The 12,272-nt window shown below is 36.7% G+C and overlaps 2 protein-coding genes across 2 annotated transcripts; one reads left to right on the top strand and one right to left on the bottom strand.

The window, feature by feature from the left end:
* The first annotated feature begins 642 nt into the window (after positions 1 to 642).
* Positions 643 to 6,011, top strand: LOC118059507 (glutamate receptor 2.8). The gene is made up of 6 exons (XM_035072396.2): positions 643 to 844; positions 2,980 to 4,292; positions 4,425 to 4,737; positions 4,859 to 5,265; positions 5,368 to 5,877; positions 5,982 to 6,011. The coding sequence occupies exons 1-6, from the start codon at positions 643 to 645 to the stop codon at positions 6,009 to 6,011; spliced, it is 2,775 nt and encodes a 924-aa protein (XP_034928287.2).
* A 2,494-nt stretch (positions 6,012 to 8,505) lies between these two features.
* Positions 8,506 to 11,953, bottom strand: LOC140954987 (uncharacterized). Its single transcript, XM_073406366.1, has 6 exons — positions 10,675 to 11,953; positions 10,333 to 10,539; positions 9,926 to 10,122; positions 9,710 to 9,785; positions 9,411 to 9,617; positions 8,506 to 9,017 (listed from the first exon to the last, which is right to left on the bottom strand). The coding sequence occupies exons 1-6, from the start codon at positions 11,951 to 11,953 to the stop codon at positions 8,506 to 8,508; spliced, it is 2,478 nt and encodes an 825-aa protein (XP_073262467.1).
* Between the last annotated feature and the right edge of the window lie 319 nt (positions 11,954 to 12,272).

Below are 12,272 nucleotides of genomic sequence, written 5' to 3'. Positions count from 1 at the left end.
TAAAAAACAACTGCTATTATAATAATAAAATACCTCAAACTTGGAACTTGATATGAGATGGCGTTGTGTGTTGAAAATAAATTTGTGACATGACAAAGGATGCTTCGTCGAAAGGATGCTATTCATTATCTTAGTAAGTGAAATAGACGACTTAAATATACAATCTTGATTTAATTAGCCAAAACTTCAAAAAGTCTAACCATAAGTACATTGATTTAATTAAGAAGTCAAGGTAACCGATAGTGAAATCAGAGACAAGGAAGATATTTGATCAGTAACATCAGACAAGCCAGGGGGAAAAATCATACAATTAACAAGAAAAATGAGAAAAAAACAATGCAAACGAATAAAAAAAATCAAAGCATGAAATTTCCTTGCAACAAAACTCAGTAAACCTCTCCTGTTTTTCAAAGCTTAAATTAATGGCTCGGCCCTCTCCTACCACTGTTCTGAGATCTTCATCTAGGCTTTAAGGATACCACATGTATAAATAAGAGAGAGTTCTTTCAAACTTAAACCACCAAACTGGAATCAGCTCAACCACAAGTAGAAAACAATATGATCAGGAAAAAGTACCCTTCAAAGCCTGCTCTCTCTTTCTTTTCCCTTCTTTTTTTGAAGATTTTCTTCTTTGAAATGGGAATGGCCAAGAACTCAACATCTATAATCCCAGTGAAAGTAGGTGTGGTTCTTGACTTGGACAATGACTTGGATGGCAAGATTGGGTTGAGTTGCATCAACATGTCTCTCTCAGACTTCTATGACACTCATGGTGATTACAAAACCAGGCTGGTCCTCATCACCAGGGACTCCAAGAACGATGTTGCTGGTGCAGCTGCTGCAGGTTCCCCCTCTCTCCCTCCTCTTTCTTGATTCTGTAGTCAGCTCGCTTCGGTTATAAATCATTGCTCAAACTATATATGTTTTATGTATGCACTAAGGTTAAAACCCTCCTCCCGTTAAATTTTATGAGAAACTTTAATCGTGAACTTTAATCGTGAACCTTAATCGTGAACCTTAATCGAGCTGTTTGAATAATACATCTCGATTATTATATATATATATATATATATATATATATATATATATATATATATATATAATGATATCGTGGGGAGCAAATCCATCACCTCCTCAGCCAACACCTAGAGATTTAATGCTTGTTATCTAATTAAGCCTTAGTTCACTATATATTGATTATGGACCAAGCTAATAAAATTATTATATATCATTATATTTGTCCACATCATTTTATTAATTGATGTATTGTTATTTATTTCATTTCATAATTATTATTATATTATTAAATCTGAAAAACATTAAAAGAAAACTAAAAGAGAAAGAGATTTTACTATACGCTTTCTCGCAAAATATTATTTAGTACAATAGTGTTTTTTTTCAATTTTAATTTTATCCTTCAACATTATGTTTATTGAAAATTAAATTTTATAATTTATTTTAATTTATTTTTTATAAGTTTATCTTAATTTTATAATTTGAACCTTGGATTTGATAGTTATTTCAGTTAACTCAAGTTTTTTTTCTCCTTTTCCTAATTGGTTTTTTTCTCCCTCTCTAAATTTCATCATTTAACATTGGGTTGATTGAAAATTAAATTTTGATGGTTTACTTTTTTATAAGGTTATTCTAGTCTCATGGCTCGAGTCATGGATTTGGTGGGTTAACCCAGTCTGATTCAAGTCGTTTTTTTATGTTTTTTTAATCAATTTTTGAGTTTCAATTCAATCATTTAATATTAGGATTATTGAGGATTGAGTTTCATAATTTTTTTCAATTTACTTTTTATGAGATTATTATAGTTTCATGATCCGGGCCACAGGTTTAACAAGTTAACATGTTTATAAGGATAGAGACGGACACACAAATAAATATGTTTCTATAATAATTTTATAATTTTAGAGTAAATTTTAGAGTTTTCAAAACATGAAGGACATGAAAACATATTTTTGTGTCCCCTATTTCTTTGTTTTTTTCTTTCTTAAAACAGTAACTAAAAGCTACCTAGCTATTGAATACTCCGTGTCAAAGAAGTCACTTGTTTAGCTTTTGCTTGGATAATAATTTTAGTATTTACTAATTCATTTAATAAATTATTTTGCTAATTGTTGTCAGCAGCAGAACTGTAACGAAGAAACTCTTAAATTTTTTATATTTATCTCAAATATTTTGATGTATGTGGAAAGCTAACAAGACAATAATAACACAAAAAATATAAAAGTTTTAATGAGTAAAAATAGTTGAAGACGTGAATCTTTAATTCACAGTTGTATTTCTAAAAAATAAATATATGCTGACCCTCTTTTAAATAGATCAGAAAATTATCTTATCTTTATTAGAAAACAACTTAAAGTCTAAAGGCATAAAAAAAATTAAAACAAAATAAATAAATAAATAAACTCATAGGAAAAATAACAAAACTAGTCTAAATAGCAATTTCTAAGCCTAATTATGGGAGATCAAATGGTCTAAAAAAAATAGTTTCATGTAGAAAAACTACTTATTACCCGGAGAAATTTGGGTTTGATCTAACTGCCAGATCTCTCATTATCATAGTTGTAAGCTATGGTCTGACATGACTAAAACTTATTTTGAATCTAGATCTATTCTAATAGTCTATAAAAGTATCTATTAGACCATCTATATTGGTCTCTTGGGGTTAGATCTTTATTTGTATAATTAGAACCTTCAATTTTCAATTTCTATACAAGCTCGGCTGCATCAGATATCCCAGATCACATCAATGAAAGGAGATGAGGTGTGCTGATTTTTAGGACGGGCAGGAGAACCTCAAATGCATAGTATAATCCATTCCTTGCTATATTAATGATATATCAGAAGTCTAATTTAATATGAAGTGCAATAAAGTCATAATTAAGTCTCTCTGATTGATCTTTACTGATGATTGAAAATAATTTATCTATACGAGTAATTGTTTTCTTAATCCTTTTACAAGTACAGCCCTGGACCTGATAAAAAATGTTGAAGTGCAAGCAATCATAGGCCCAACAACATCAATGCAAGCCAATTTTGTTATTGAACTTGGAGAAAAAGCTCAGGTGCCCATTATATCATTTTCTGCATCAAGTCCTTCTCTCACTTCCATCAGGAGTCCCTTCTTCTTCCGAGCTACCCAAAATGACTCAACTCAGGTGAATGCTATAAGTGCATTAGTTCAAGCCTTTGGATGGAGAGAAGCAGTACCCATCTACATTGACAATGAGTATGGACAGGGAGTGATACCTTATTTAACTGATGCTCTGCAAGCAGTTGATGCTCGTGTACCGTACCGGAGTGTCATGTCTCCATCAGCCACTGATGATCAAATTGTTTCAGAGCTTTACAAGTTGATGACAATGCAAACTAGAGTTTTCATTGTGCACATGTTTCCATCTCTTGGCGCTCGGGTTTTTGCCAAAGCAAAAGAGATTGGCATGGTGAGTGAAGGCTATGTTTGGATCATGACTGATGGTCTAACAGCTGAATTTTTTAGTTCACCAAATGCTTCTGTCACTAATACAATGCAAGGTGCATTGGGTGTGAAACCTTATGTGCCAAGAACAAAAGATCTCGAAACCTTTCGAATTCGGTGGAAAAGAAAATTCCAGCAAGATAATCCAGATATAGTTGATGCTGAGTTGAATATTTTTGGCTTATGGGCATATGATGCAGCAACAGCTTTGGCCTTGGCTGTTGAGAAAGCAGGAACTGCAAATTTAGGCTTCCAAAAGACAAACGTTTCTAGCAATTCATCCACAGATCTTGCAACTCTTGGGGTGTCTTTAAATGGTCCAAACCTCGTTCAAGCGTTATCAAACATTAGTTTCAAAGGTCTTACAGGAGATTACCTTTTCGATAATGGGCAGTTACAGTCATCAGCTTTCCAGATAATAAATGTGAATGGCAATGGGGGAAGAGAGATAGGATTCTGGACATCAACCAAAGGGATTGTCAAAACATTGAACTCAACAAATAATATGACTGTCATATGGCCGGGAGATACAACTTCTGTTCCCAGGGGCTGGGAGATTCCAACGAATGGGAAGAAGTTGAGAATAGGAGTGCCTGTGAAGCATGGTTTCAGTGAGTTTGTGAAAGTAACAATAGATCCTAGTTCTAACACCAAAACAGTCGCTGGATACAGCATAGATGTTTTTGATTCTGTTGTCAAAGCATTGCCTTATGCTTTGCCTTACGAGTACATCCCCTTTGCCAAGCCTGACGGCGAGCCAGCTGGAACTTACAATGATCTCATATATCAAGTGTACTTGAAGGTAAAACTTTCACCAACCTTTTCCTGTACTTGATCACATTCAGTTTTATATCTGAAACAAGATTTGGGTCAGATTCATGCATGCAAATCTAATTTTTATTGATATCTTTTTTCTTTTTCTTGCTATCAACAGAAATTTGATGCTGTAGTTGGAGATACAACTATTATTTTCAACAGATCCCAGTACGTTGATTTTACTTTGCCTTACACTGAAAGTGGTGTCTCCATGATCGTCCCTATTGTGGACAGCAACAGCAAAAATGCATGGGTTTTCTTGAGGCCTCTGACATGGGATCTCTGGGTGACAAGTTTTTGTTTCTTTATTTTCGTTGGATTTGTGATATGGGTTCTTGAACACAGAATCAATGAAGATTTTAGAGTGCCTGCGTCGCATCAAGCTGGCACTAGCTTCTGGTTTTCTTTCTCAACCATGGTTTTTGCACAAAGTAATTTTCCTTTCCCTTTCCCTTTCGCTTTTGAATTTTTCTTCTTTCGTTTAACAAGCTGGCACTAGTGTCTCAAACACCAAATTGACTTCATCTTTATTATTTTCAACGATGATTGCAGGGGAGACAGTTGTTAGCAACTTGTCTAGAGCAGTGGTAATCATATGGTGTTTTGTTGTGCTGATTCTCACACAAAGCTACACAGCCAGTCTAGCTAGTTTACTTACAGTCCAGCAGCTGCGGCCTACAGTTACTGATGTAAACGAGCTCATTAAGAAGGGGGAGTATGTAGGCTACCGGGAGGGTTCCTTTGTTCAGGGAATCCTATTAGACTTGGGTTTCGCCGAGTCCAAGCTCATTGTGTATAGTACCACAGAACAATGGGGTGACCTTTTATCAAAAGGAAGTGGAAATGGTGGTATTGCTGCTGCTTTTGATGAAGTACCATATACGAGGCTCTTTCTGTCGAAGTATTGCTCTAAATATGCCATGATTGATCCTACATTTAAAACAGACGGTTTCGGATTTGTAAGTACATTCACCCCTCTCAATTTCTCTTTATGTATTGTAAGTGCAAAGTTTGTCAACCCTGATAAAGACTGGCTTTCTGCTTTGTGTTGTGATTTTCAGGCCTTCCCTAAAGGTTCTCCTCTGGTACCAGATGTATCAAGGGCAGTTCTATACATAACAGAGGGAGATAAAATGAAGGAAATCGAGAAAGCTCGGTTTGGAAAACAAAGCAATTGCCCAGATTCCAGCACCTCGGTTACATCTAACAGCCTTAGTCTCAAGAGTTTCTGGGGCTTATTTTTAATTGCTGGAGTAGCATCCCTCTTAGCTCTCATTATATTCATCGTCATGTTTGTCTACAAGGAAAGGAAAGTGTTGAGGCCTCTAAATTCCACAGTTTCCATAAGGAGAAAAGTCAGCAATTTCTTCAGGATCTTTATTCAGAGGGACTTAAAATCCCATACTTCCAGAAAAAGTGGGCTGAATGACAGCGAGGGCACTAGTCTGCCTAGTATGGGTGAGCCGAGCCCATCGGCCTATTCAGTTCAAACTACTTCTTTCCCTGGAGATGGAGATCTGTCTTCTACAAAGTCTGTTGATTCCAGTCCAGATTGTCAAACATCTCAAGAGGTAGTAATAAATATTGATCAACTTACAAACCCAAATCAAGATAGACGGGTTTCTTTTGAAGTAGAACATGATCAATATTGACTTTCAGATGATACCATTGACAGTTTGACACTGGGAAACTTATAGACCTGTAGATGTAGTTGTAGCATTGTAATATAATTGTAGGACATCAGAGGCCTGGCAATTCATGGGAAAGTCGAAAGGAACGTGGAGGAGGCAATACTATAGAATACATATTACTCTGTTTGATTTCCTCGTTTGTGACACTCGAACTTCAACTTGTAAATATTGAATTACTATATATAACATATTTATAGCTAGGTAGGATTAAACTGAGTTTCAGAATTAGTAAATTTTATCACAAATTATAGATTTCTTCAGCAATTTCCCAAGATACTTTGGAAATGCAAGCAGTTGCATACCTTGTTTGCGGCCAAATAAATTCTACAGACTTTCCAGAGAAATTATATTGTGAAAACGAAAACAAAAGCATTATCCAAAATTAAGTTACCATGTTTTAAAGAAACCCCCCTCATATTTCCAACCATCTTCATGTTTTTGTCAGGATTTTTATTAAATTGTTTGGAAACAAATTAGAGGATGAAGAAAAGGTACCCTTCAAAGCATGTTCTGATATTCTTGTTCCTTTCTTTAAGGATATTGTTCATAGAAATGGGGTTGGCCCAAAACTCAACAGCATATGTTGGACTTGGAATGTTTTGATGTCAATATTGCTTTGAGTTGCATTATAATGTCCCTCTCAGACTTCTATATGCCACTCATGGTGACTACAAAACCAGGCTGGTCCTCACCACTAGGGACTCCAAGAGAGATGTTGTCGGAGCAGCTGCCGCAGGTCCTTCTCTACCTCTCCATTTTTTCTGGTGTCCCTTTTCTTATACCTTTAGCTGTTAGTCATTGTCTTGATGGCATGTACCTTATTTTCATTTTAAAAAAACAAAAAACAAAATAAAAAAAAATAAAAGGATACCAAACAGCCCCTTACATTATTATAGAATCCAGAGAATTGGGTTGAGGAGGCTGGGATTTGGTGCTTTTAATTTTTCAAATCTTCAAATATTCCACTTATCAATCAACTTATTTTGTATTAAAATGCATTTACTCAAAAGGTCCATGAATAGAGAGGTCAAGAAAAAGATTACCCGTTATAAAAACTCAACAAAGGTCAAAACTTGTGGAAAAAAGAGTTGGCAATTAGATGTTTAGACCTAGCTCTTTTAGGCCCCGTAATGTACCAGGTCCAAAAGCATGTGGATTTGGCAAAATACCAAATTTATTTTTTTAGGCTCAGCCATGATCCAGGTTCAAGTGCTTGTAAATCTGGTAAGATGCCAGACCTAACTTCCATGTATTCGGTTATATACCAAGCCCAAATGCTTGTGAGTTTTATAAGATGTAATACCTAACTTTCTTGCGCTTAGTTACGCGCTAGACCCAGGTGCTTTTAAACCTAGAAGGATGTTAGACTCAATATCCTTGGGTCTAGGATCGTCCAAGACCTAAACGTACACTAGGGGAACTTAGGTTCATCATCTCCCTATGCTCTAACTTTGTAAAATTCCTCTAAGAGTTGGCTATGTGTCAATCAACATTAATACTGATTATAAGAATTGATCCCATCATCATTAATGTTGTGTATGAAATAACATAAAATTACCTTTTATAGACACGTGGTACTCTCCTCAACATTAATTCTATATAAGAAGACACTTACATTAACATAATGTTGATGTAAGAGACTCCCACCCTACTTGGATGTGAAAAAGAAAGACTTTCAAACTCTAAAAAAAAAATCAAGGTACAATAGTTATAAATATTTATAACTTACTCCCATGCAAGGGATTTACAATCTTCATTCTCTTACAATTTATTCTCAATATTTATCATACATGAGCTAATAACAAATATTTTTATTTTTAAAATTTAATACTCATTTACTATAACTTCTTACTGTAAAATTCTTGACTTAATTATTGAAGGATTTTAAAATCCCACTATCATGAACTATTTTGCTGGAATCAAGGCCTCTCTCACCAATCTTATGGGCCATCAGTTATGAAGAATAGAAAATTAACATTAATATATGATCCTTCATTGTCCAAACGTTCAAAAACTCAGGTTACTTACTAGATTCTAGAGCATCATCACCAACCATTCAATTTTCGCATTATAAGAATTTTTTTTTACAGCTTCCTAAATTCGCATTTCAAAGTGATAACATGCGAGCACAATGTTCTAAGAAATTTCAGATATTAAATAAGTCATCCGCAATTATATGTACTAATGTATTTACAATTTTATAATTTCTTAATAAATTCAAACTTAAAAATTAGAATCTGATGCTAATGCACTTTGATTTTTTTTTTTAAAGATGCGTATATTATTTAAACGTCAAAATCTGACGGGGATAGAACCAAAGCTACACAATATCATATTATGGAAAAAAAACCATATATAGGATAAAGCGCAACTTAAGATAAACCAAAGCAAAGAAAATAACAAAAAACCCATCCGAATGAGCTGAAGCTAAACATTCCTCTACAAAACAAAACAGAAATTGCTCAAAGACATAATGGGGAAAGAAACAACAGCCCAGCTATAGAAAATTCAAAGCCAGGCAACAAAATCACTTGATCTCCGCACTCCTTGTTTAGCCAAGCCATCTGCCATGTAATTACTTTCACAAAAGATATGTGAGAAGGTGATTAAACCAAAATATGCTTTCAGTCTATTAACAAAGGAGAACAAATTATGATGCTTCCAGGGACGGCTGAGAGGATTATTCATCCAGCGAATAACATTGACAGAGTCAGATTCGATGATGAGGTGTTGATGGTGTAAGAGGCAATTAGATGCTGATAGTTCAATGGATTTGACAATAGCCCTTAACTCAGCAATATTAGAGTCTAAAATACCAACTGGAATAGAGAACATACCGAGCAGATGGCTATGATGATTTCGCAGCACACCACCTATTCCAGAGGGGCCTGACTTACCAAGAGAAAAGCCGTCCACATTCCATTTGAGGCTATTAATCATAGGAGGAGACCATATATTATTAATCCTGAAAGAGTGAGCATTGGACCACCGAAGCAAGCCATCTGCCGATCTGATCAGATCTGTAGGGGAGTAAGGAAAATCTTAATGAATAGCTTTTAGCCATAAACATAGACGGGTGATAATAAGAAAGAATATTGAGTCATAGTCTGGTGACTTATGATGGAAAATCAGATCATTTCGAAGGAGCCAAAGAGACCATGCCACTGAGAAGAACAACATCAACCATGCCTTCCTCTGAAAATTGCCATGCACCATGGAAGACCATTGAGACCACATATCTGAGAAGCTCTTTGGGCAACACCAAACTAAACCCCACCACTTAATGATTTTGGACCAAATGAGCCAATGCTTATGGCAGTGTAGGAGAATATGGTCCACTGATTCTGCTTCAACAAGGCAGATAGGGCAATTTGATTCTAAGCTACCTAAGATACCTCTTCGAACCAACATACATCGGGTGTTGAGTCTGTTAATGATAGCCATCCAGCAAAAGATCTCTACCTTAGGAGGGACAATACCTTTCCAAATTCTAGCAAACGAGAAGGCATTGTTTGTGGATGGCTTTGGACTCAACAATCCGCATAGAGATTTCACTGAGAATCTTCCTGAATTATTGTCCTTCCAAATTAGTCTATCCTCTCCATCTTTGTCCATGAGTACTATCGAAAGGATTGCATAGAGTTGATCAAGCAAGCCAATGTTGCGCCCCCGTAGTGGACGTATCCATGAAAAAAACCAAATCCACTCCTACCCTTCCCACATTCCCATCTTAGCAATGGTGGCATCTTTGTCATTGGATAATTGGAAAAGAGTAGGGAAGTGATCAGCTAAACAGAAGTTATTAAGCCAGCAATCAAGCCAAAACATAGTTTTCTTGCCATTTCCGATAAGAACCAAAGTTTGCTCATTCACAATATCCTGCAAAAGTTTGCTCATTCACAATATCCTGCAACTTATTATTTCTCACACAATGATTGACAATCCAGGACCATGCAGTTGCAGTTCCTGGAATAGGAGCTTGCTGCAGCAGATTAGAGCAATTGGTGTTGTGGATGCTTTTGATCACATCCTTCCACAAACTTGATTCCTCCAACCCAAACCTCCATAACCATTTAAAGAGCAGAGCTGTATTTTTTTCCCTTAAAGAACCGATCCCAAGACCACCTGCATGTTTTGGAAGAGTAACAGTTGCCCAGCTAACATTGCATATTTTGTGCCATTCCGCATTTCCGGACTAGAGGAAGGATCGAAGTTTCTGATCAATTTTAGAGGTTATCGTAGCAGGCATGGGGAACATAGATAGGTAGTAAATGGGGAGATTGCTAAGTACAGATTTAATCAAGCACAAACGACCCCCAATAGATAAGAACCTACCTTTCCACGAAGCCAACCGGCAACTGATATTGCGCAAAATAGGATTCCACATTGAAGCTCTGCCCAAGTTTCCACCAATGGGGAGCCCAAGATACATGAGAGGCAACTGATCCTGCTTGCATCTGAGAAGCTGAGCCATGAAGTTACATGTATGAGCTGCTACACCCACACCCACAATACTGCTTTTATAAAAATTGACTTTCAGCCCTGAGACAAGTTCAAAGCATAATAGGATACATTTAATGTTCTGCATGCTATGAAGAGAGTTTGAACTGAACATAAGGGTGTCGTATGCAAACTATAAGTGAGATATGACAAACCCTGAATTGCCGATGTTTATACCCGAAGTCAAACCCAAATCACAGCCACGCTGCAACATACAACTTAATCCCTGGACTGCAATGTTAAAGAGAAACGGAGAGAGAGGGTCTCCTTGGCGTAGGCCTTTAGCTAAGCAGAACTCCTCCGTGGGAGACCCATTAACAAGCACAGACATTTTTGCCGTTGATATGCATTGCATAATCCACCCTCGCCATCTACTACCAAAACCCATACTAGCCATGATTTCATTAATATATTCCCATAACACCGAATCAAAGGCTTTATGGAAATCTAGTTTGAAAAGATAAGCTTTACCCTTTTTCTTCTTGATGAAAGAAAGGACCTCATTTGCAATCAAAACGCTGTCTAAAATTTGCCTCCCTTTGATGAAAGCATTTTGATGATGGGAGATGACCTCTGGCATAACATGTTTCAACCTAGATGATAGAATCTTTGAGAAGATCTTGTATAGGCTGCCCACCAAACTAATAGGTCTGAAATCCGATAGCTTGTTAGCACATTTAATCTTTGGAATAAGAGTAACGAAGGTGTTATTGATACCTGCAGGGAGGAGATTAGTCCGATAGAATTCATCAACCATCCGGATAATGTCCTCACCTATAATGTGCCATGCTTTCTTGATGAAAAGAAAGTTAATACCATCAGGACCTGGAGCTTTATTACCATCACAATCCCACACAGCTGTTGTAATCTCTTCTACAGAAAATGGCAATTCAAGAGCAACCGAGGAGGAAGGCTTCAGCCTTGAGAATTCCAGGTTTGAACATGATGCTCTAGGTCTGTTCTGGTGGGAGTATAAGTTGCGGAAAAAGTGAAAGACAGCTAGCTTCACATCGATTGGTTTAGATAGGATCTTTCCATCAACCTCCAAGCAAGCAAGTTGATTCTTTTTCTGTCTTGTTGTTGCAGCTAAATGAAAGAATCGGGTATTTTTATCTCCAAGCTTACACCACTGAATTCTAGACTTCTGATGCCAGGCAGACTCTTGAGCTCTATATAGGATTTTGAGTTGGGAGGCAATGGATTTACTTCTAATCAGTTCATCATCAGTCAAGACCCTGCCCTCATTTTGACGATCCATTGAGTCAGCTTCAAGTTCCAGATCTGCAATTCTATTATTCATGTTTCCCACAGAAGCTTTACTCCATTGCCGACATCTCTCTTTCAACATCTTTAGAGCTGGGACCATATTCCTTGTACCAGAATTGGAAACCGTGATTGAGCTCCAGAATCTCTGAATCGTAATCCTGAAATCAGACGCAAGCCACCAGCAATTCATGAAGCGAAAAGGTTTCGGGCCCCAATTTGTAGAGTCTAGCAACAAATGCAAAGGCCTATGGTCGGATGAATATTTTGAGAGACCAAATAAAGTGGAGGATGGGAAAGCCTGCAACCAATCCCCCGAAAGAAATATTCTATCAATGCGGCTTGCTGCATTACCTCGAGACCATGTAAATTTTCTCCCATTTAAGGGGAATGCACTTTGATTTAGTCAATGTAAACGCATGTACTTTGATTTAGTCAATATAAACGCAATGAAATAAGACAACGAATATCTTTGATTGGTATGAATCCCACTCCAGCAAACCCGAGGCAAC

The sequence above is a fragment of the Populus alba genome, chromosome 18 (assembly GCF_005239225.2).
Source record: "Populus alba chromosome 18, ASM523922v2, whole genome shotgun sequence".
NCBI lineage: Eukaryota > Viridiplantae > Streptophyta > Magnoliopsida > Malpighiales > Salicaceae > Populus > Populus alba.
Note: the sequence above shows the minus strand (reverse complement) of the source record. Positions and strands in the feature narration are given on the sequence as shown.

Coding starts and splice junctions, on each gene's coding strand:
- LOC118059507 (XM_035072396.2), top strand. CDS start 643: ATGGCCAAGAACTCAACATCTATAATCCCAGTGAAAGTAGGTGTGGTT. Junction 5,266..5,367: donor AAACAGACGGTTTCGGATTT/GTAAGTACATTC, acceptor TGTGATTTTCAG/GCCTTCCCTAAAGGTTCTCC. Junction 5,878..5,981: donor ATTGTCAAACATCTCAAGAG/GTAGTAATAAAT, acceptor TACCATTGACAG/TTTGACACTGGGAAACTTAT.
- LOC140954987 (XM_073406366.1), bottom strand. CDS start 11,953: ATGAATTGCTGGTGGCTTGCGTCTGATTTCAGGATTACGATTCAGAGA. Junction 9,786..9,925: donor CCTGGATTGTCAATCATTGT/GTGAGAAATAAT, acceptor ACTTCTGTTTAG/CTGATCACTTCCCTACTCTT. Junction 9,018..9,410: donor TAACAGACTCAACACCCGAT/GTATGTTGGTTC, acceptor ACTCCCCTACAG/ATCTGATCAGATCGGCAGAT.